Source organism: Saccopteryx bilineata, chromosome 5, assembly GCF_036850765.1.
Source record: "Saccopteryx bilineata isolate mSacBil1 chromosome 5, mSacBil1_pri_phased_curated, whole genome shotgun sequence".
NCBI classification, from domain to species: Eukaryota; Metazoa; Chordata; class Mammalia; order Chiroptera; family Emballonuridae; genus Saccopteryx; species Saccopteryx bilineata.
In genome coordinates this window covers 6,942,730-6,966,960 of record NC_089494.1, presented here as the reverse complement: position 1 = coordinate 6,966,960, position 24,231 = coordinate 6,942,730, and the positions used below count along the sequence as shown (strand labels likewise).

General features: G+C 46.1%; 1 protein-coding gene across 1 annotated transcript in view; it reads left to right on the top strand.

Annotated features, from left to right (window-relative positions):
* DIS3L2 (DIS3 like 3'-5' exoribonuclease 2) overlaps nt 1–24,231 on the top strand; it is a 334,423-nt gene that overhangs the window by 120,494 nt on the left and 189,698 nt on the right. The window contains exons 7-8 of the mRNA XM_066233727.1: nt 15,900–15,973; nt 18,051–18,298. Coding sequence (XP_066089824.1) covers nt 15,900–15,973; nt 18,051–18,298 — 322 coding nt within the window. The remainder of the gene's footprint in view (nt 1–15,899; nt 15,974–18,050; nt 18,299–24,231) is intronic.

Sequence of the window (24,231 nt, the reverse complement as noted above, 5' to 3'; positions counted from 1 at the left end):
TGCTTCTAGCTGGTAATGATTCAGGTAGACTGGAAAAAGCCATTTGCAGCATGCGTGGATATGGAGCTTCTGTTCTCCTCTGCCTGGAGAGTTGAGACCAGGTTGCTTTTCCCTGGAGCTCTGTGACTGTGGCCTGGTAAAGAGAACCTTGGGATACACTAAGCTGGGTGGCAAAGGTAAATTCATAATACAAGTTGGCAAAAGGAGAAAAGAGAGCTCTAAATTAAGAGTAGGTCCCAGCCTGAAATATGAGTGGGGCATTGAGGTAGGAGGAATAAAGGAAACACTATATATTAAGCAAAGCAGCAGAAAATAGGACTATCAACACCCACAACAGAGATCTTTGAGGGAAGAATAAAGAACCTGACTATTCAGGCAAAACATAGTTAAGTGGCCCTTGTGCAAATGAGATCAGTTTACCTGCTTCTTGGAAGAAATACCCTAGGCTCGTCCACAGTGTCGTAGATGGGGTCGACGGCCCTGGGCACCTTCAGCCTTCAGTGGCAAACCCCAGCATTCTGGGCAAGGTTAGGTCATAGGTGGCTGGAGCAGGCCTGGAAGAGACTGAACCCTCCCTTAGAGGAGCAAGGGGGAAGCCCACCTTCCAGTGTCCCTGTTTCCTCACAGCAGAGGTGTGTAAGCCTGGCAGGCTTTAGCTCAATGACCTTCCTTTCCACTATTGAAGCAGGACCCAGATGGCATCCTATGAGACCCCTTTGGGGTGCTGGAGCCTTTAGGGGTGTATCCTAAAAGCTGGTAGTTCCCCCTGATCTCTATTGGGCTTTTTCTGCCTCTAGGTATCTTAAAAGCCACTCTCAGAAGATCTCGCTGAGGGGTTTGAGGATCCCCATCCGCCTATATAAATCTTTTCCATATATCTGGAGCTATTTGGAAAAAAGACAGAACAGTGTTATTAGCTAGATCTAATAAAGAAGGTAGATTTGGTGTCTCCTGTTCATCAGCTTTCAAAAGAAATGTAAATTTTTTTTTTTTAAGTAAAAAGCATGATATGGTAGACCCGTCGGAGTCGTTGGCCTGGTGTGCAGGATTCCCGGGTTCGATTCCCGGCCAGCGCACACAGGAGAAGCGCCCATCTACCTCTCCACCCCTCCCCCTCTCCCCCCTCCCGGTCTCTCTCCTCCCGCCCACAGCCAAGGCTCCACCGGAGCAAATCCACCCTGGGCACTAAGGATGGCCCCATGGCCTCCGCCCTAGTTGCTAGAATGACTCTGGTTGTAACAGAGCAACATCCCAGATGGGCAGAGCATTCCCCCCGGTAGGCATGCCAGGTGGATCCCAGTCAGGCACATGCAGGAGTCTGTCTGCTTGCCTCCCCATCCCCATCCTCAGAAATATACAAAAAATAAATAAATAAAAGAAAAAATACAAAAAAAAAAAAAATACAAAAAAAAAAAAAAGGGGGGGGGGCATTCCCTTGTGCTAAAGCACCAGGAAGCATGGAGTGAGCTTGAGTATGTCCTATGAAACATGGAGCTCTATGTTTAGATATAAGTCTTTGAAGAAGGAGGAACTGCTGAAATAGTTTGTCAGCATTTGTCCCTAAGACAGCAGTCTTTATAGTGGGAACACCATACGTAAATATTTCATGCACTGTTTTTGAGCAGTGCATTGTTCTGTTTCCTAGGGCAGTGGTCCCCAACCTTTTTTGGGCCACGGACCGGTTTAATGTCAGAAAATATTTTCATGGACCGGCCTTTAGGGTGGGATGGATAAATGTATCACGTGACCGAGATAAGTGTCAAGAGTGAGTCTTAGACGGATGTAACAGAGGGAATCTAGCCCTGGCCGGTTGGCTCAGTGGTAGAGCGTCGGCCTGGCGTGCGGAAGTCTCTGGTTCGATTCCCGGCCAGGGCGCACAGGAGAAGTGCCCATCTGCTTCTTCACCCCTCCCCCTCTCCTTCCTCTCTGTCTCTCTCTTCCCCTCCCGCAGCCAAGGCTCCACTGGAGCGGGGATGGTCCGGGCGCTGGGGATAGCTCCTCAGCCTCTGCCCCAGGCGCTAGAGTGGCTCTGGTCCCAACAGAGCGACGCCCTGGAGGGCCAGAGCATCGCCCCCTGGTGGGCAGAGCGTCGCTCCCTGGTGGGCGTGCCAGGTGGATCCCAGTCGGGTGCATGCAGGAGTCTGTCTGACTGTCTCTCCCCGTTTCCGGCTTCAGAAAAATACAGAAAAAAAACCCAGCAGAGGGAATCTGGTCATTTTTTAAAAATAAAACATTGTTCAAACTTAAATATAAATAAAACAGAAATAATGTAAGTTATTTATTCTTTCTCTGTGGACCAATACCAAATGGCCCACGGACCGGTATCAGTCCGCAGCCCGGGGGTTGAGGACCACTGTCCTAGGGGGCCTGGTGGGTCTCAGAAGTGATATCGTTTGTAAAAATCAGGTTCTTCTTTTAATGCTTTTTCTTTTTTGTCTTGTTATGATTACTTTGTGGTCCTGCTATTATTAGGTCACAGCAGATGAACTGATAAAGGGGACCGACTCTTGGAGAAGCAGTGTTTTCATTTTCTCTCTTTCACCCAAGCAATAGGCTGAATCTTGTTATCCCTGTTGGAGATGTTCAGTAGGACAAAACATTGTGTATGCTTTAAGAATCTTAGAACATAGGAGAGATATAATACATGTTTGATATATGGGGAATTACAGACAAAAACACAGCAAAACCCATCTAGCCTGGTTTCCCAAGCTTTGAGGTCATTCCCTACTTAACTCTCTAAGATAGCTTCACATCTTTTTTCTTTTCTTTTTTTTCATTTTGAAGTTTTAGTGGATAGCTAGTCCTAATGAGGGAGGTAAAGAAACACCAGTCTGATTTTAGTAAACACTGTTTCTGGCATTGAAATGATCACATCACAGATGTGACGCTTGGCCCCTTTAAGGAAAACTCATGGAAATCAACGTGCATTTGGAGGAATCATTCATCTGTTGGGAAAGATGCAGAATTAGTAAGTTAAAACCAGCTATAGACAGGAGCACATAAGTGTGTGTGCCAACATTTTGGGTCTTTTGGGAGCCATGAGGCTAAAAGCCAATTAAAGCTTTAGTAGAGAGAAATTTAAAAGTTGTTCCTCCTGGGCAAAAGAAGGATTTGGAGCAGAGAGGACTCCGAGAAAAGCAGGAGGGTGTTGATGATGTAATTAATACAGTTCACAGCTGGAAATGGGAATCAGCGCAAAACCCCATGTAAGAAGATGAACTTACGAGGGCCTGGAAGCCATGCCATCCAGGTCTCAGCTCCGGCTCAGGCGCCTCTAGGTGTCTGCGCAGTCAGCCTGACGAGGGAGGAGGGTGACCGAGTCCTGCCGCAGAGCGTGCCTCCTTTCTTAGTCCCCAACTGGTCAGTAAGTTAGAACAACGCCGGCAAATGGGATAGGAAAGGGATTGTTTCCCTCTTAATGTTTGAATATTAGTTTTTATTCATTCATTCATTCATCCTGTTAAGAGGAAATGCCTACACATTGTCTACTCAGACAATGTTATCATCTAATTGATACTTCCAGCCTCTACCCCAAGATGTAGAGCCATGTCTCCAGCTTGGTTAGGGGACATCACCATCCTTACATTTCATTGCCACCCCCAACTCAAAATGTGCCCCAGAGCTGATCGACTTCTCCTAGTGTTTTATCGCTCAGGAAGATCTCTCCAAAATCCTGTGCTCTTCTCCATTCTCTCTGCTGTCAGTGCTGTTCAGATCTGGAAGGTTGGGTGCCATCATGGGGAGAGGATGAGATGAGGTGTCAGCATTCATGAAAGTTGGGTTTGGATCCTGTCCTTGTCATTTCCTAGCTGGTAACCACGGGCAAGCATGTTGTTTGACTTTTGTGAACCTCACTTCCCTTATCTCTAAAACTGGCATGGTAATATCTGCCTGCTTCTCTGGGTTATTGAGAATATTAAGAGGGGTAGTGTATGTAAATCACCTCATTGTGTCTGGCATGTCCAGGGCTGCTGTTTCGGATGCCATTTGCATTTGATTCTCTCCTGGAACAGTGGAGCCCAATTCTGAGTGTCGTGTGTACCCTCCACCCACCCTAGCCGTTCTGACGGACGAGCTTGGCTTCTGCGTTTCAGAGACAGGGAAAGCTGCCTGCAGATGCCCCCTTAGCCTTCAGCCGCCAGACTTACAAGTGGCTGTGCCTAGACTCGTCCCCTCCTCCATTTCCTTTGGTACAATGAAGGTGACATTTTTCTGTCCTCTGTCTGAGGTTAACCTTTCCCCGGGTTCTGGATCCCATCCCTTCCTGCCCAGGGACCTCTCCCTTTCCTAACTGTGTCCTCTTTGACTGCACCTTCTTTAGTGGTTCCTCCCCATCAGTAATGACCCTTGTCCAAGCCTCCCTTATCTTAAAATAATAAAACAGTGAAAGCCTTGTCTCTCTCCCCCAGAGCTCCCGCCCTGTATTGTCCCGCCTTCCCAGGCACGCTTCCGGAGCCTGGTCCACCGCCTCATCTGCGCGGTCCGCCTCCACTCAGCGCCCCTGCACGGCAGTCTGACTTCACTCATTTCTTTCTTTAACATTAGTGTCACGAGGGTCACCTGTTACTTTATCGCTAAGGCCGCGCTGCTGACCATGCTCTTCCTATTAAAACACTTGCTTTCCTTTGCTTCTCGGACCCATATTAGCCTTTTTCCTACCTCTCTGACCAGGCTTCAGCCTCCTTGCAAACTTTTCTACTCATGCTTTCATAAATGTTGGTGTTCCTCATTGTCTGGCCAAGGTGTGCTTCCCTTCTAGTTCCGCGCCATCTGAGGGGCCAGCTGGCGCACTCGGCCGCCTTCTGCGCACAGACGGTGCCTTCGTGTCTGCCCCCAGCCCAGCCCTCTCTCTCAAGCACCTGCTCTGACACCCACTACCTCAGACTCAGGAAGTCCCAACGAACTACATCCCCTCCCAATTGTACGAAGATGCTCTTTCTTGGTGGCTGTTTGCTCATTTGTCTATAGCTGTGCCTTTAGAGTGAACCTGAATCAGAATGCCCTGGAGGGCCTGTTCCACTAAATTGCTGGGCCCTGCCCCTAGAGGCCTGAGTCAGTAGGTCTGGGTGCGGGACCTGCAGAACATGCATTGCTAAGAGTTCCCAGGTGATATTGATGCTGCCAGTCAGGGAACACACTTTGAGAACTTCTGTTATAAAGAAGTGAATTTAGGTCTTGTGACTATAAAACTCATGCTTTCAAATTGCTCTGTCATCTCTATGCATAGATACAGTGAAATTGATATATATAGAGAGCTGTTTGTCACTTAACATCTAAAATTTAAAGCCCTTCAAAGTCTGTCTATAACTGAATTATATAATTTTCGGCAACCCTCCCATTCTCTCTTTTTTTTAAATTTAAATAAATTTTTATTAATGTTAATGGGGTGACATTAATAAATCAGAGTACATATATTCAAAGAAAACATGTCTAGGTTATCTTGTCATTCAATTATGTTGCATGCCCATCACCCAAAGTCAGATTGTCCTCCGTCACCTTCTATCTAGTTTTCTTTGTGCCCCTCCCCCTCCCCCTAACCCTCTCCCTCCTTCCCTCCCGTGTTCTCCCTCCCCCCATCCCTGGTAACCTCCACACTCTTGTCCATGTCTCTTAGTCTCGTTTTTATGTTCCACCAATGTATGGAATCATGTGGTTCTTGTTTTTTTCTGATTTACTTATTTCACTCCATATAATGTTATCAAGATCCCACCATTTTGTTGTAAATGATCCGAAGTCATCATTTCTTATGGCCGAGTAGTATTCCATAGTGTATATGTGCCATTCTCTTTGGAGCCCGTCCACCTGTTCCTATCTTTCCTCCAGATCTCATCACACAGTGGTGGGAAGAGCTTGGATTTGGAGTCATACTGGGTTATGACTCGCCCTCTATAACCATCTCCTTAAGTTACTTTACCTCTTTGACCTGCTGATAACTCATCTCTAAAAATCAGAATAGTAATACTTCCCTCATGAGGTCACTGAGAAAAATGTATGTGAGAATACCTGCTTCTTTTCTCTGTCCCTTGTGCTTCTGTCTTAACATGACATTGGGCATTGTCATAGCAACTTCCTGTTTACCTTTGTGTCCCCTGCACAGATCACTATTGTCCCTCCCCTGACCTCACCGGTCACTGCTCCCTAACCATGCTCGATACTGCCATCTGGAAAACACTTCTCAAATATAAATCCTAGGACTTTCTGTTAATAGTAATGGTGGGCTGTTATTCACACACACACCCTCCCACTTAAAAAGCCAAAAATATTTAGATAAAATAAAAAAAAGCACTTAAAAAAAGCATGAAAGAGCTGACAAGCATTACCAGGTTCAAATCAGAAGGGAGAAGCCAGGCGACTTTGCAGATGTGGCCAGCACTTACAGGGACCACAATTAAAGCCCAGACTCCTCACATGAAGATGGGACCCCCGGTGGCTGTGCACCGTCACGGTGAGGGTGGACCCGATACATATCAGCTCTTCCATGGAATTGTAGCCCTCATTCAGCTGAGTCAACCAAGGAATCTCAAATCGTGAACAGAAACAGCCTTTCATAAACATCATCAGATATTGGAATCACTGCCATCTATAAAAACAAACTGTTTTTTTTAAAAAATATATATATCTATTTATTTATTTTTTACAGAGACCGAGAGTGAGTCAGAGAGAGGGATAGACAGGGACAGACAGACAGGAATGGAGAGAGATGAGAAGCATCAATTATCAGTTTTTCATTGCGTGTTGCAACACCTCAGTTGTTCATTGATTGCTTTCTCATATGTGCCTTGACCGCTGGCCTTCAGCAGACCGAGTAACCCCTTGCTGGAGCCAGCGACCTTGAGTTCAAGCTGGTGGGCTTTTATTCAAACCAGATGAGCTCGTGATCAAGCCAGTGACCTCGGGGTCTCGAACCTGGGTCCTCTGCATCCCAGTCCGATGCTCTATCCACTGCGCCACCGCCTGGTCAGGCAAACAAACTGTGTTTTAAGAAATAAAAGATAAAGCTTGAAGATACCTACAAGAATAGGAAATGGTGAGGCCCTGGCCGGTTGGCTCAGTGGTAGAGTGTTGGCCTGGCGTGCAGAAGTCCCGGGTTCGATTCCCGGCCAAGGCACACAGGAGAAGCGCCCATCTGCTTCTCCACCCCTCCCCCTCTCCTTCCTCTCTGTCTCTCTCTTCCCCTCCTGCAGCCAAGGCTCCACTGGAGCAAAGATGGCCTGGGCGCTGGGGATGGCTCCTTGGCCTCTGCCCCAGGTGCTAGAGTGGCTCTGGTTGCAACAGAGCGACGCCCCGGAGGGGCAGAGCATCGCCCCCTGGTGGGCAGAACGTCACCCCCTGGTGGGTGTGCCGGGTGGATCCTGGTCGGGCGCATGCGGGAGTCTGTCTGACTGTCTCTTCCTGTTTCCGGCTTCAGAGGAATACAGGGGAAAAAAAAAAAGAATAGGAAATGGTGAAATGTGACAGAGCAAATCGGAAAAGGTATGAACTAAAACTTCTAGAAATATACAGTAATGAAATGAGAAACTGTGAATACAAAAAAGTATGTAATTGAGTTTGAAGAAAAAAACCCTCACTGGATGGATTTAACAGAAGATTGGATAAAGGTGAAGAGAAAACCAACAAACTGGAAAACACTAAGAAAAAATTATCCCAGGAGACAAAGAGATAAGAACTGAGGATGGAGAGAGAATAGAGTGAGAAAGTCTGTTTAATTAGTCATGGAAGGCGATGAGAAAGAAAATGAGCAAAGGTGAAATTTGAAGTTAATGGCTGAGATTATTTCATAGCAGTTGAAATACCAAACTACAGATTTTTTTTGAGAGATAGATAGATAGAGAGAGACAGACAGACAGGAAGGGAGAGAGATGAGAAACATCAACTCATAGTTGCAGCACTTTAGTTGTTCCTTGACTGCTTTCTCATATGTGCCTTGACCGGGAGATGGGGCGCCAGCTGAGCTAGTGACCCCTGGCTCAAGCCAGTGACCCTGGGCTCAAGCTAGCGACCATGGGCTTCAAGCTAGTGACCTTGGGCTTCAAGCCAGCGACCTTGGGCTTCAAGCCAGGGCTCAAGCCTGCAACCCCATGCTCAAGCCGGATGAGCCCACACACAAGCTAGCGACCTCAAGGTTTCGGACCTGGGTCCTCAGCAACTAGGCCAATGCTCTATCCACTGTGCCACCACCTGGTCAGGTCCAAACTACAGATTTAAGAAGACTAGTAATTGCAAGTTAAATTAAAAAACCCCTACCAAACATATATACTAAGATGAAACTTTAGAAAACCAAAGGCCAATAGAAAAATCTTAAAAGCAGCTAGAGAAAATGACAATCTTCAAAGGAGCAATAGACTGACCATTGACTTCTCATCAGATATAACTCTGAACATGTTATTCTCAAAATTTTCAATTGCTTTCCATCCCTAAAATATAAAAGACATACTCTTTGGCATAGGAGGCCTTTCGTAGTCTGATCCCTGCAGTTTATTTAGACACATAGGACCTTTCTCCTTCTCAGTTTACTCTTTTTATTATTTTTTTTTAATTTATTTATTTATTATTATTTTTTTAACGAAAGGAACAGAGAGAGATACAGGAAGGGAGAGATATGAGAAGCATCCATTCTTCATTGCAGCACCTTAGTTGTTCATTGATTGCTTTCTCATATGTGCCTTGACCAGGGGCTCAAGCTGAGCCAGTGACCCTTTTCTCAAGCCAGAGACCTTGGGCTCAAACCATTGACCATGGGATCATGTTGATGATCCCACACTTAAGCCGGTGACCTTGGGGTTTCGAACCTGGGACCTCAGCACCTCAGGCCGGCACTCTGTACACGGCCCCACCGCTGGTCAGGCTCAGTTTACTATTGATGGTGTGCCTTTCCACATGCTCTCCTCTCTTTCTGGAGTGCTCTTCACGTCCATCCATGTAGCCAGCTCTTACTCAGCCCCCCACTCTCAACTCGGGTTCACCGTCAAACTGCCTGTCTCCCTTCTTACTGCCTTTGAGCACACTGCCTGCCAGCTGTCATCAACAACATTTATTTTCAATGTTTGTTGTTCTCTTTGTCTCATTTCCAGCACATGAACTCTCGGGGGACAGAGACAGGGTTGTCTGTAGTGCCTGACACTCCACAGACACACAGGACCCCTACTGGGCTAACTCCAGTGTTTCAGGGGGTTCAGCACCACTTACCCAGTATCCTGATGGAGGTTTCCATGGCTCTTCCCATGATGCTCTGATTCTTTCTTATATGGAGAGCAGGTCACCGTGGTCAACACCAAGATCTCTGCGTACCGTCATCGACCGGCTCTGTCTGTCCCTTACTCCCATTTCCTTGGTGAAACTGTAATGACAGTACCTGCCTGTCCCATTGTGTGGAGCTGTGGCGTGGCCCAGATGAGGTAATGTATGCGATCACAGTGTGGGAACTCTGGCACCATACGATTTCATTAGCTTTATTTACTTCAGAGTAAGAGACTGATTTGAGCTAGGGATTTTGTGACAAAGGGAACTCATTGGTCCCCCGAGCCTGGCCCTGGCAAGGGCTAGAGGTACGGTCCTAGACTGACCATCAACACTCACTATGCCTGGCAGACGTGCATCATAGCAAATGACTGTGACATGAATGTCACCTGCCCCTGTGAGGACGCAGTGTTGCCACTTCTACATTTCACTGAGGAGAGGGGCCCTAGGTTTCCCTGGTTGATTGATTTTGAGAGGCCTGAAGGGAAATGCTTTCACTTACAAAAAACAATTGCAGTTTTCATTAGAAAATTTAAATTTCCACACCTTCACCCAGATATGGAAAAAGCTTAGGTTTGTTGGAGTTTGCCACTCCTATTGCGTGGACTGAAGCCGTTCTGCCCAGCTTGTTGCTCTTCTCTTCTTACGGCCTCACGGACCACGCAGCATCAGTCTGGTCATCTGAAGGCCTCCTGGGTATTCGTAAAGTCTTAAGAATCATCGGACCGGTCAGAATACTGGTGATTTATGAGAAGGCCAAATCAGAATCACTTTTGTTACCAAAGCAGATATTGGGTTTGCACTTGCTATATGTAAGTGGCAACACCAGTGCCAGCAAACCATAACATTTTATTTATTTATTTATTTGTATTTTTCTGAAGCTGGAAACGGGGAGAGACAGTCAGACTCCTGCATGCGCCCGACCGGGATCCACCCGGCACGCCCACCAGGAAGCGACGCTCTGCCCACCAGGGGGCGATGCTCTGCCCTTCCGGGGTGTCGCTCTGTTGCGACCAGAGCCACTCTAGTGCCTGGGGCAGAGGCCAAGAAGCCATCCCCAGTGCCCGGGCCATCTTTGCTCCAATGGAGCCTCGGCTGCAGGAGGGGAAGAGAGAGACAGAGAGGAAGGAGAGGGGGGGGTGGAGAAGCAGATGGGCGCTTCTCCTGTGTGCCCTGGCCGGGAATCGAACCCGGGACCTCTGCACGCCAGGCCGACGCTCTACCACTGAGCCAACCGGCCAGGGCACATTTTATTTTTTAAATGTTTAAAATATAAGTTTCAGATAATCTGTAGAAAGAGATGAGGATTTCACTGGCTTTTTCTTCCTAAGGTGTTTGTTGGGGGAATATAAGGAACAGTTGCTTATATTAGTCATTTTTCTGTTTTGTTTTGTTTTTAGAAAATTCTCTTGTTTAGATGAATATCAGTAGTCAGTAGTTTCTAGAATTTTTTTTACCTAGAAGGACCACTGAGTGCCTGGGCCAGCTCTTCCTTTCGAACGGCAGAACTGCCGGCAGCTCTGCCCGTTCTGGTCATTTTGTCGCGGAGTTTCATTGCTCTGTCGAGGTAGTCTTCCTGGTACTCACTCAAACGTGCCTTTAACTTAACCCCCCCTTTTTTTTTTTTTTTTTGGTATACTAAATCATTCATAGTGATGGAGGCACATTGAGCATCCTTCTCAGAAATCTGTCAGATCTTGCCTCTCTTCGTTCTCCCTGCCATGATCTTGATTCAGATTCGGACAGCGTCTTGGCTAGAGTGCTACCCAGCTTTCTGAGATCTCTGCTTCTATTGTCTCTCTCCTCCAGAGCGCTACAAAATTCATAGCTTTCAAATGTATGCGTCCCTTGCCTTTATAGGATAGGTAGTGTCTAAACTTGTCAGTTTCATCGTCTGGACCTGTATGTTGGAAAGTATGCTTGCTGAGAGTGGCATTAAATCCTAAAATATCAATGGGCTTAGACAAGAAAGAAGTTTATTTATATCTCACATAGAAGAAGACCAGAGGTAGGCAGGCCAGAGCTTGTCGGTTAGCTCCACAGTCCTCACCTCATTCTCCTGTGCTGGCTGGTGCAGTAGGAAGCACCCTGCCCTCTGGCCTCCAGGATCAGGATGAGTGCCCAAGGTCCAGCTGTCACATCCACGTTCTCGCCAGCAAGAAGGAAGAAAGGGGGAATACCTGTCCTTTAAGGACACTTCATAGAAGTCACTTACAACACTTTAAACTGCATCTTACTGCCCGACCTGTGGGCCTGTGGGGGTGCAGTGGATAAAGTGTCAACCTGGAATGCTGAGGTTGCTGGCTCGAAACCCTAGGCTTGCCTGGTCAAGACACATGTAAGAAGCAACTATAATGAGTTGATGCTTCCTGTCCCCCCCCCTTCTCTTTCTCTTTAAAATCAATAAATAGGCCCTGCTGGTTGGCTCAGTGGTAGAGTGTCGGCCTGGCGTGTAGGAGTCCCGGGTTTGATTCCCGGCCAGGGCACACAGGAGAAGCGCCCATCTGCTTCTCCACCCCTCCCTCTCTCCTTCCTCTCTGTCTCTCTCTTCCTCTCCCACAGCCAAGGCTCCATTGGAGCAAAGTTGGCCCGGGTGCTGAGGATGGCTCTGTGGCCTCTGCCTCAGGCGCTAGAATGGCTCTGGTTGCAACAGAGCGACGCCCAGATGGGCAGAGCATCGCCCCCTGGTGGACGTGCCAGGTGGATCCCAGTTGGGCACATGCGGGAGTCTGTCTGACTGACTCCCCGTTTCCAACTTCAGAAAAATACAAAAAAAAAAAAATCAATAAATAAAATCTTAGGAAAAATAAATAACTGCAAGAAAGGCGGAGGAATGTAGTCTTTAACTCATGTACCCAGCTAAAAATTGGAGTTCTTACAACTAGGAAGGAAGAGACTAGATAATTGGGCAGTAACTAGAGTTGCTGCCGCAGGGCTCCACCCACCTCTCTGTCAGCCTTTTCCCTCTCCCTGCCCCAGGCCCTGTGTGCCCAGCACTGTGTCCTCCACCTGTTAGTAGCAACATAAATCTCTTCCCCTTTACCACGTCAAGCCCTTTCACAGCTCTGGGCCTTTGCATGAGTTCTGGCCTGTACCTGAAATGCCCTTCAACTTCTTATCTCTTCAAACCATCTATACATTCTTCAGGCCCCAAGTCACTTCCCCAGCGAGCTCTCTTCCTCCTTAACTGTGGCAGCACATTACTTCCCATTGAGCACATAGTAGAGGAAGAGCTTAATGAACTTAGTAATTCAACAGACTTGGGTTAGACCCTCCAGCTTGGTCTGGAAAGAATAAACATGGAAGTTCTCAGCACAAAAATTATATTTAAAGCCGCAGCCGCCTGACCAGGCGGTGGCACAGTGGATAGAACGTTGGACTGGGATGCAGAAGACCCAGGTTCGAGACCCCGAGGTCGCCAGCTTGAGCGTGGGCTCATCTGGCTTGAGCGAAGCTCACCAGCTTGGACCCAAGGTCGCTGGCTCGAGCAAGGGGTTATTCAGTCTGTTATAGCCCCCCAGTCAAGGCACATATGAGAAAGCAATCAATGAACAAGTAAGGTGTCGCAATGAAAAACTAATGATTGATGCTTCTCATCTCTCTCCCTTCCTGTCTGTTTGTATCCCTCTCTCTGACTCTCTCTCTGTCTCTGTAAAAGAAAAAAAAAAGCCGCAGCCCAGATCTCTCATTTTGAGTTCCACAACTTCATGTTGAACTGCCTCCCAACATTATCACTTGAAGGTTTCACAGGTGGCCTCTCAAATATTGAGAACCACCTCTGAAATAGAAATCTTGATCTTCACTTTATTCTCTAGTTCCTGTGCCAGTAATGGTGCCTCCTCATCAGCGTGTTGCGTATGCGGGAAAGCTGGACGTAATCCTACACTCTATCTAATCACCACCGAAGTCTGTTTCATCAACTCCGAAAACAGGTCACAGATGGATCCTTTCAGTTCCATCTCCAGTGCTTGCGTCTAAGCATGACATTCCATGTCTGGACTCCTGTTGGTCTAAGCCTGTTCTGATCTCACGTTGGACAGTGCCATTTTCTTGCACAAAATTCTTAGTGAGCCTCTCATTGTGTTTAGGTTTGAATTCAAGACTCTTACATCCTGGAAGACCCCCCCCCCCCATTTGACTCTCGTCCATCTATCCTTCTTATCTCTTGTCACGCACGTTCCTGCTCGCTGTGCTCCAGCCACGTGCTTCTTTCTCTTCCTTGATTGTGCTGAGAACTTCCCACCTCTGCCTCTTCTCTGCTGACGTTCCCCACCCACTTGTCCCCGTCTTCACTCCTACACACATCTTCATTGTCTCAGCTTAAAGGTCACTGCCACACAAAGCCTTTCCCTGACCTCGTAATGTAAGTCATATGTCCTCTCCTCTTCTTCGTAAGGGGCTATTCTTTCCTTCCCACCATTCATCTCAACCAATAACTTTATGCTTAAATTAAGTTATATGTTCTCTAAGGGCTGGAACCATATTTCTTTTATTCATTATTGAATTCTCAATGCCCAGTGCTTAATAAATACACATGGAATAAATGAATAAATAAGTGATCTTGTGATTAAACAATGCAGTAGATTCGCTCATTAAATTGGCATAAAATAGCTTTGTTGTTCAGTGTGGTGAGATGTAGTTATGGGAAACTTATTGAGGTGATTCACCTTTCTAACCTGGCATGTGTGTCTTCGTATTTATTGAATACATCTATGATGCTCACCCAGGGGGCTGTAAACTTAGTTTACTTTATTAGTTCAACTCCAAAATGCACCTTTGTCTGAACAGAGCCTTATTCTGAAAAGGTCATGTTCAAGTATGATATCTGAAGATCATGGTTGGGCCCACTGCCATTCTTGCCTTCTGTCTTTGGATTCAGCCTGGCATAACCTTTGGAACTGAAGACTTGCTTGTTGTTGGGGCGAACTGTAAAGTAGCAGTCACAAAATGGAGCCAGCAGTGACCATCACAGAAAGCTGTGTGCCCAGGACTTGGGGTGCCTTGGAAAAACCCTCACTGCCCTGTATTGACTGCTAGCTCCTGAGACAGGAGCTCAGGTATTAGATACAGAGGTAGAGTGTACTTGTTCATGGTAATTCCAGCTTCCCTGTCTTCCCTCAATTGTCTAGTTCTGCAGAACACATCGGCAAGCTATGTTATGGAACAGATCAATAACCTGTGTGGTTTTTTTCCCCTGAAAGTATAAGAGGTGTCTGGAAGCATCTCTTATAAGATGTTTTGGAAACCTGAACTAGGATCTAAGTCAGGGGTCCCCAAACTTTTTACACAGGGGGCCAGTTCACTGATCCTCAGACCGCTGGAGGGCCGCCACATACAGTGCTCCTCTCAATGACCACCAATGAAAGAGGTGCCCCTTCTGGAAGTGCAGTGGGGGGCCGGATAAATGGCCTCAGGGGGCCACAAGCGGCCCATGGGCCGTAGTTTGGGGATGCCTGGTAAGTAAAAGATGAACTTTGGTGATGTCCCTCTTCTACCGATGGACAGGGTGATCAACAATGGGAAAGTTTTTGTTTGTTTTTCCTTTTCGTAAAACGATGACAATTTTGCTTTCAGTGGGCACCCTGGTAGGTATGTTTCAGCATAGATGGAAAAGGAAACTGTTGATCATTCCTGAGCCCCAGTAGGTCAGATTATGTCAGTGTTTCCAGAGTGTGCCCACAATGGTAAAAGTTGGCTTTAAGCTGAGACTTGGCTAAGAGGCAGCCAGTCCTGAAAAGGATTTATTTATTTATCTTGGCCTTGATAATCTCTAAATGATAAGTACAGGTCTCTCTTAGCTCTCTGGAGAGGGTCCCACCTGAACTGGTTGTGACCCCAAGAATCCAGAAACTCCAGTATAGTTTACTAAGAATATTTTGTAGTGTGGGGGAAATCCAATGTAACACATGAAAATACAAAACATTAAATGTTCAAAAGTGTATGATTTGCTGCTTTTGTTCACAAGTGCTTTTAATACTTCTGGTACAGAGCCAAACTCTCTTTACTAGGGAGATGTGGTTTCTGTTTCTTGGGTGAATGTGCCTTTTATAAGGTTTTTTAAAAAATAAATTAAACATTAAAAGACTTTAAGTACTTTGCTCTTTATGTAATGTCACTAAGAAAGCCAGGAAAATCAAGGTTGGCATTTTTATTTATTTATTTAATAAATACAATCTATTTTCCACAATTTTGTTTGTTATGGCTGATACCAGAGTACTTTTAAAAGTTAACATTTATTTTGATTTTGTTTTATTTCAGCAGAGTGCGTAATAAATTAACCTATCTCTTTTCTTCATTGCGGGCAGGGGCAGTATTTGACATCTAGTTTTTTGTTTTTTGGCATGTTGACACGTAGGCGACTGAGTTTAATTCACCATAGTTTGATGCTCTCCACATGTGTGATGCCTAGCATATGAACAATGCGAAATAGGCACATTGCGACCTGCTGAGGGTTATCATTAATACAAGTTGGTGATGTGATTGACTTGAGCCACGTCACCTAACCACAGGGCCTGGGTTCCCATTTCTATAAAACGAGTAGTTTGGGGTAAATGGTATTCAGGAAAAGTCCCATGAATCTATATGCCTGATAGATTATGCCTAATAGATATGCATCTGACTGATTCTTCCTCTTCTCTCTTTTCTGTCTGTTTTTAATTCAGGAAGAGATGAGCGCACCTCCGTGGCACAGGGCACCAGTGCTTTACATGAGAAATCACTGCAGAGATCAGCAAAGGTCATTGCTTACAGATTTTCTTCATATGCTCAAATGACTGCCACCTGAGCCATCTGTCCAGGGTCTCTCCTGCGACACTTGGGACTGTAGTTGGTCAGTTTATCAGAACAGTCAGTGGCAGCAGGGTATTGTAAAAAGTGAATCTTTTTTAATAACTTCAAACATATATCAATACATATATTTTCGTTTGCCCGTCTTTGGATGAAGCCCAAGGCCTTTTCTTCATATGTGGGTATGTTTATTGAACTTGTGCATTGGTTTTTTTTTTCTGCTTAAACCACACTTGTAATGTGGCATCTATGATTTCCAGTTTGGGTTATTTAAAATGAAGCGAGAATTTAGGCACTGGTGTAGCAATGAATGTTAATATTGACTCCATCTAGATTTTTATAGTTTTTTGCTTTATTGTTTTCCTCGTTGTCATGCCCATATCTAATTCAAAAGTAAGCTTTCAAGCAGTCTTTTTTAGTTTTTTCCAAAGTATTTAATGTTATCATAAAAACAATTGATTTTGCTTCCTGTTTTATTGTTTTGCATAATCCAGTTTTATTTTGTAATTACATGTGCTCCTGGCGTAGTCAGCTACGAGGTCAGACGCGGCTGGCCTCAGCTGAGCAGCAGCTGGGAGGAAGTGGTGCCCAGGCACACCGTGAGGGCGCACGGCGCAGGGCCCCCTGCCTGCCGCAGGGGCAGTGTGTCCGCCCGGGAAAACAGTTCAGCCACTCAGTGCAGCGAGTCCGTTAGGAGAGAGTCCCCTGCATAGTGACTTGAGGAATCTCTAAGTTATATTGCATACATGTTACCCGTATGGCCTATCCAGTTATCCAGATCTTTATTTTAATAAGCATTTTGAATACGAACCGTGTGCCAGCCGGCGTGCTAGGTGTGGAAGCCTCTAATGAATGGGAAGCCTGGGGGTAGGTCTGACTCACACACTTGTGTTTTGTTTGACCTGAGCAGCATTGAAAAATCTTGACTTGGTAGCTTACATTTAAAAAAAAATTGGAGCGTTCACATAAAAAAAAAATCAGATTTTTGGCTTCTCCTGACAAAACAAAACATCCGGCAACACTGGGCACATTCTGGAATGACTTTGGTCAGAACTGAGTAGAGGCAATCCTTTTGAGATGGGACCTGTGTTCTGTAATTTGCTACTGCCCTCCAATGGTGCTCTCTCCCTGCCTGTTTATTTTTTTATAGTTTCTTAATGAATTGAAATGATAATTACAAGGCCAAACAGCACTTGTATGTGAAACCTACACTGTGTCACAAGTAAGGTCAAGCTGCTTTATACACGTCTCATACTGTCCAACAGTAACACAAGAAGCAATGGTTCCTGGTTCAGACGAGATGCCGTAGACTTGTCTCTCCTTGCTCTTCCCTACTAAGTCCAACTCTAAACCCTGGAAAACACCCCAGCCAGTTGGCTCAGTGGTAGAGCATTGGCCAGGCGGGTAGAAATCCTGGGTTCGATTCCCAGCCAGGGCACACAGGAGAAGCGCCCATCTGCTTCTCCACCTTTCCCCTTCTCCTTTCTCTATCTCTCTCTTCCCCTCTTGCAGCCCCAGGTGCTGAGGACGGCTCCATGGCCTCTGCCTCAGGTGCTAGAATGGCTCCCACCGCAAGGGAGCAACGCCCCAGATGGGCAGAGCATCGCTCCCTGGTGGGCATGCCGGGTGGATCCTGGTCAGGTGCATGTGGGAGTCTGTCTCTCTGCCTCCCCCCCCCTTCTCACTTCAGAAAAATCCAAAACAAAGAAACAAACAAAACAACAAAACAGAAAACCCTGGAAAACAAGAGAACTGAAGGAGAGTTCTGGAAGGGGAAAGGAGGGGGGCGGGCAGCCTAGGGACTCCAGCACTAGAGGAGCAACAGAGCAGCAGGGCTTTCCCAGTCCCCCCCACAGACCAACAGAAATATCGGTGACTTAGTCACTCAGCTCCACCGAGAGGCACTTCATGTGCACCTAGAGAAACTGCTGGACCCAGTTCGTTGACCAGGCAGTTTCCCGCTGCCCCCCACAACTGTTACCGGTCCTGTAGCCCAACAGCATTGAGCATATCTTTGGTGTTCGCAGGTGGTTTACATTGTGGAGAAAAAGCACTCCCGAGCAGCGACTGGCTTCCTCAAACTCCTGGCCGACAAGAACAGTGAGCTGTTTAGGAAATACGCCCTGTTTTCTCCCTCGGATCACCGGGTGCCTAGGATATACGTGCCTCTCAAGGACTGTCCCCAAGACTTTGTGACCCGGCCTAAAGATTATGCCAACACACTGTTCATCTGCCGCATCGTGGACTGGAAGGAGGACAGCAATTTTGCCCTGGGGTAGGTGAGCTCTGGCAGGGAAACCCAGCGCCATACCGGACACGCTTTAGGGGGCCTTTAGCTAAACCTTCTTGTGGTATATTTGAATGATTACTTCTTTATTAAAGCATGAGTACTTGGCATATTTTGGTCCCGTTTCTTAAGAAATTGTCCTTCAAATGCCAGGCAGTCAACCTTTTGGGTTTGTTTTTGTGGGGTTTTTTTTTTACATAAAATATAAGATCCTAAGTCTCTACATATTTTGTCTTATGTCATGAATCCTATTTGTACTTGTGAACTGCAAGGAATTCATTGCATCAGCCAATCAGACCCCTCCTTTCAGACTCTAGCACTGAGGTATGCCAGTTCCAGGCATATTCAGGGGACCCCCATTTTCCATGCTTTAATATTAATATAAAAGTATGTTTAAATGATGTGCTTTTTGGGTATAATCTTCAGAGGTTTCACATATGGCATTAATTGTAAGCAGGAAAAGGAAAATGGCACTTTTTTTTTAATGGAAGCTGTCAGAAACCAATCTCACTTAAATATAGATTATGTAGTCACAGAGCATCATGAATAGCCCCTTAATTTTGATCTGAAGAAACTGCTGGACCCAGCTATTTGATCAAATATGGTGCCTGTTTTCTTCTTACAATTGGTATTCATTTTGAAAGAAAAGCAACCTAAGTTTTATTTAAATCTTTGGCTCTTTTTTTATTAATGGTGTCTGGTTTGTGCCTCAGAGGAAATGAAAATGAAAGCATAGAGCTAGAAAACAGTTTGTTATGACAATTTTGGTCCATTTTAGTGACTTGTTGGTCATCTAACTTGTATAGGATGGAGGCTCCTGGGAATGTTCCCTGGTTATCAGTGCCGACACCGAGTGGATGGCCACAGTGTGCTGCTCTGATCAGATTTATTCTGTAGCTAGCCTCTTGTGCCCAGAGAAGTGAGCCAGATCAGATCTGTGCTCCAGCCCCTGTGCAGCTGGAGACGCTCTCTGTGCCCCTCTGTCCGTGACGGGCGCTCAGGGTGATTTGTGTGGTCTCGGGCCCTTCAGGAACAGTTGCACTTCCTTTTTCCCCCTCAAGTGGTCCGACTGCATTGTCATCATTTTTAAGCCTAACTCATTATCCAAAAGTGACATCACCCCCTTGAGCCCGAAATCGTCCTTTTCAGAGGCTTGCCAGTTTCTCACCGTCCGCTCCCAAGCCCGTAGTGGCTGTACCACCAGGCCTGCTTTGATGGTGGCCACCACGCTCTGCTTGGCCGTGGAAAGGGTGGACTCCCACATCCCAGCAGGAAATCCAGCCTTGCCTTTATCTGCCGTTCTGGCGTGTCCCATTGTGTGCACTGTTGGCTTCTCTGCCTCCACGTCTGAGCTGTAAGGGTGTAGTCGGGAAACCTGCAGGGTGTGAGTTTCTCTGGGTGCCCGGACGACCTGCCCGGCCCCTTTGTTCCCAGCCGGGCTCTGCCTCATCAGGAGCCCTCTCTCTTGTGGGCAGAGAACAGTAACAACTGAGGAAGGGGTCGCCCTTGGAAGCACTGAGGACATTTGCTGAATCTAAAAAAAGAATATTAAAAATAATAACCATATGTTAATTTTGTACTTTTTAAAATAAAAAAAATGAAGATTCTCATATCTAGATGGAAACTCAGCTTTTTCTCTACCTTCTTATTATACAGACATAAAAAATGATCTTATATGGAAATATGCCTTTTACAATCTTTATGAAAAAGAGAAAATTTATCTTAAATAAAATGTGGCAGGTTTTCATGATGCAGTTCTCAGATGACACATGCCTCATGAGGGGTGTGGGCTGCAGCTGCCAGGCATGTTGGTGGTCGCCTTGCCGTTTGGTTCTGCCTATCAGTTACTGATCTTTAGGAGCTGAGCTCACCGCTCCCCAATCAGAACACGTGTGCTGGGCCTGCCTGGGTCTCCGCTCCCGTCTCTGCCAGATCGGACCAGGGGCGGGAAGAAGGTAGTACTTTCTGTGGGTGTGAATGTGTGTGGTTAGCTTCGCAGAAGCTATGCCTAAAAACTGAGTTTAGCCAAAGAAGCTTTCTTTTGAATTTTTTCCCTTAGAAGTATCAGACTTCTTCTGCCTAATTGCTACTAATTATTCAAGTCCAAAGTCATTTACTTCTTCTGTATTGAAATTCAGTTCACAAGGCAAATGTCGATCAACTATGTGTAAGTCACTGTGCTATATTATGTGAGAAATAGAAAGGTAGAAAACGATGATTTCTTTATTCAAAGGAAATATAGCCTAATGAGGAAGGCTTGCCTATAAATGTCTCAGGATTAGTTTGATTGCAGCGGAACCCTGTTTGAAGCTGATTTGAATAAAAGCGGTGGTTAATGTAAGAAACTGGTGGCTCTCCTAAAACCCAGGGCCAGAAGTGTCGGCAGGCCTCATGAGGAACTCAGAAATAACGGGGCGGGAAAGGAGTCACAGATTCACTCTGGGCCACCTTGGCCGGCACAGCGCCCCCTCGTAGTATCGCTTCTCTGTCCCTTTCTACTCAGAGATGTAGCGTTCTGCTTCTTTCTTCACAGTCACCACCTATCTGCTCTGTAACATCCAGGGTCCCAAACTGGCACTGCTGGTCCTCTGCAGGTCACTTACCGAAGTCTAGACCACAGTATGTACAGAATTTCAAGGGTAGAACGTCTTACTGATGTAGTTTGAGACAGGTAGTTGCCCAGGTCAGTAGTTTTAACTAGAGGTAAGGGCCCAAGGCCCCATGACCATCGCGTGGTTCACAGGGCTGTGGGGCTCAGCTGTCGGTGAAGGGGTAAGGCAGACAGACTGGAGGGCCTGTGTCTTTGAGCTCTAACTGTAGCATGAAGCAGAATGTTGTAAGTTCTTCCTTGGAACAAAAGAATTTTCTGGAAATTTAGAGGAGGGGGATGAAGGTGGAAATCCAGAATTGTTTGCTGGAGAACGGAAGCCTCTCTGCTAAGAGGTCACTGCCTGGGAGCGCAGAGTGGCTGGGAAGGGACATGCCTGGAAGCCAGCATCGTCCCAGGCTATTGCAGCAAGTGGAGACGGGAGGACCTTCCGGAAAGGAGCCACAGTGAAGGAGACAGAGCAAAGGAAAAGATTCAGGGGAGATGAAGGTCAGTGCTCTCAGGCATGATGACCGATTACAAATGGGGCGTGAAGGAGAAGGACAGAATCTTGGATGTACTTTCCGGCGTCCAGCTTGGGTGGCTGGTTAGGGCGACGGCCTTGAGCCACAGTTCTCTGAGCACGGCCGCAGCGCCTGCGGTCCCCACTCACGCCTCGCTGCCTGCCGCTTCCCAAGCTGGCTCTGTTCGGAGCTCCCGACCTTTGCACACTGCACACACTCCCTTTCCCAACAGTGGCCTTCTCCTCTCCCCATTTAGGGATCATTTAGGGAAATACTCAACCTTTCAACTGTTATCAGTTGTTCTGTCGGGCAATGTTCCCTGAGTCAGAGGTCCTCCCTCTTGGGTGCTTCTCCAGCTTCTAATGGCACTGTTGTGATAGCTCTCATCTGTTTGTATTGGAATTGCGCACGCGGGTTCTTTACCTGGCCGTGAGCTCCTTTAGGACGGGATACTCTGAACATTTGCCGCCTGGTCAGATAGGTGGATGGGGACGATTGATGACCCCCGACCCTGACTAGAAAGATGTGTCATAAATCAAGCCAGAACACACAGGCGAAGGTGTTTGGAACAGAAAATGATGAGAACCAAGGTTCTATGATTTCAAAATCAACGCTTTTTAACAACGTCCAGCCAATATATAAATATAAACTCAAGTGGAGAACCCCTATTTTAGAATCTTAAACAGAAAGTTTAAGTAGAATGTTGACATGGATAGACTAGTGATTTCAGCTTTGGGAGGGGCCTCGTGGAGGCCACCAGACATGCTGCCCTCTTTGGTGTCAGTGACACTTTGGTGCCTCTAGTACCGGAGACCTCTAGTTGTTAGAAAATTTTTTCTTTTATTTATTTTTTATTTAGACAATTAATTTTAATGGGGTGACATTGATTAATTAGGGTACATAGGTTCAGAGAAAACATCTCCAGGTTATTTTGACATTTGATTATGTTGTATACTCATCTCCCAAAGTCAAATTGTCTTCCGTCACCTTCTATTTGGTTTTCTTTGTGCCCCTCCCTCTCCTCTCTTTCCTCCCCCTGGTAACTACCACACTCTTGTCCATGTCCATGAGTCTCATTTTTGTGTCCCACCTGTGTATGGAAGCATACAGTTCTTAGTTTTTTCTGATTTACTTATTTCACTCAGTATAATGTTATCAAGGTCCATCCATATTGTTGTAAATGATCCAATGTCATCATTTCTTGTGGCTGAGTAGTATTCCATAGTGTATAGGTACCACATCTTCTTTATCCAATCATCTATTGAAGGGATTTTCGGTTGTTTTCATGTCTTGGCCACTGTGAACAATGCTGCAATGAACATGAGGCTGCTTGTGTCTTTACGTACCAGTGTTTTTGAGTTTTGGGGAAGAAAAATGATTTTTCATCTCGTTCTTAGAATTGTCATGAGAGATCTAGTTGAGCCTTGTTCACCTCTATCATTCCGTCCACCCCGTTTTCATTGCTCTTAGTCCTGTAATGTGACTGAAACCCTTGTAATGTCTTAGTGAACCCTTGCTGGCTTTTAGGGATCATTGCTTTTTATTACGTACCACAACATATTTCATACTTCTCATATTTGGGGCTGGATAGTCCAGGATATTTAAAAAGCCACATTGACTTCCTCGCCACGAGGATTTGTAATTACATAATCAAATGTACAGTTCTAAGAACTTCCCAACCCTCTTCAATCATCTGTCCCATTAGACACTCTTGCAGTAGCACCCACGCCTGTGTTTTCCCAGACCTTTGTGAAACTCGTCCTGACGTCTCGTCTACAGTCTCACTTCCCTTCCAGGGTGTTGTGAGCACGGAGATATCATTATGGTCTCTTTCCCCTGGATTTGTCACGGTTCCTTTTTCTTGAACATTTAAGGATAAATTTTGAAGAAAATTGAAAAGTTTTACAGCAGCTCCTGTGGGGAACAGAACAGTGTTTCTTGGCCACACTGAAGACAAACTGAAGATGTACCACATGAATTGACCTAGAACAAACTGACATATTTATATTATTTTCTCTAGCAAGCCTTGGTAGCTTTAAGGGAGGGGGGAAGAGGGAAAAGGAATAGGTCAGTGCAAGTATGGCACGGCTGGGGAGTTTTGGTTGAACACGGGCTTGTCTAGCCTTAATGGGAGGTCTTTGAAATGAGAACTAGAGAACGGGTCACAGTGCTGCTCGTTTTACTGTGAGGGACAGCGGTGGCATCGCAGTGACTGGGCGAGGACGAAGGAGAGGGAGGGAGGTTCCGGTGATGATGTGTGTGGTGGAGAAGGCCATGGTTGGGGGTGGGGGGGGTCTGCCTGGCATTTCCTTCCTCTCCCGGCTTTGTACCCAGAAGGTGTTAGTTATCAGACAATCAGAAATATTTGTTAACTGATGCAATCAAATACTTTTACTGTTCCATTCAAATCTGATAGACACTGAATTTCTTATGAGGTAAATATGGGTAGGTGGTCGTTAAATTCCGTTAAACTGTAAACAGTAGGAAAATGAAAGAGTAACTAGGTTGGTAGAAAAACACACAGGAGAAATTAGTTTGTTGTATGGAGGCATAGCCTACAGGGTTAGAAAATTGAAAAACAGTTCTAGGCAGTCTTTCTTCTGAAAAAAGACTATTTCACCTTTTTAAGTATGTTTCCCTTATCTGAAGACTTTCCTGAGGAAGAGGCTGAGTGATGTAATCCTATGAACTTGCATGACCAAGCTCAGACTTTGAAAGTCCTTTCCAGGAGGTATGGTGCTCTCTGGCTGGCAGACAAGAAGCAAATCAGGCTGAGGAGGGGGCTCTTTTTTGTGACTGTTGGGCTCCAC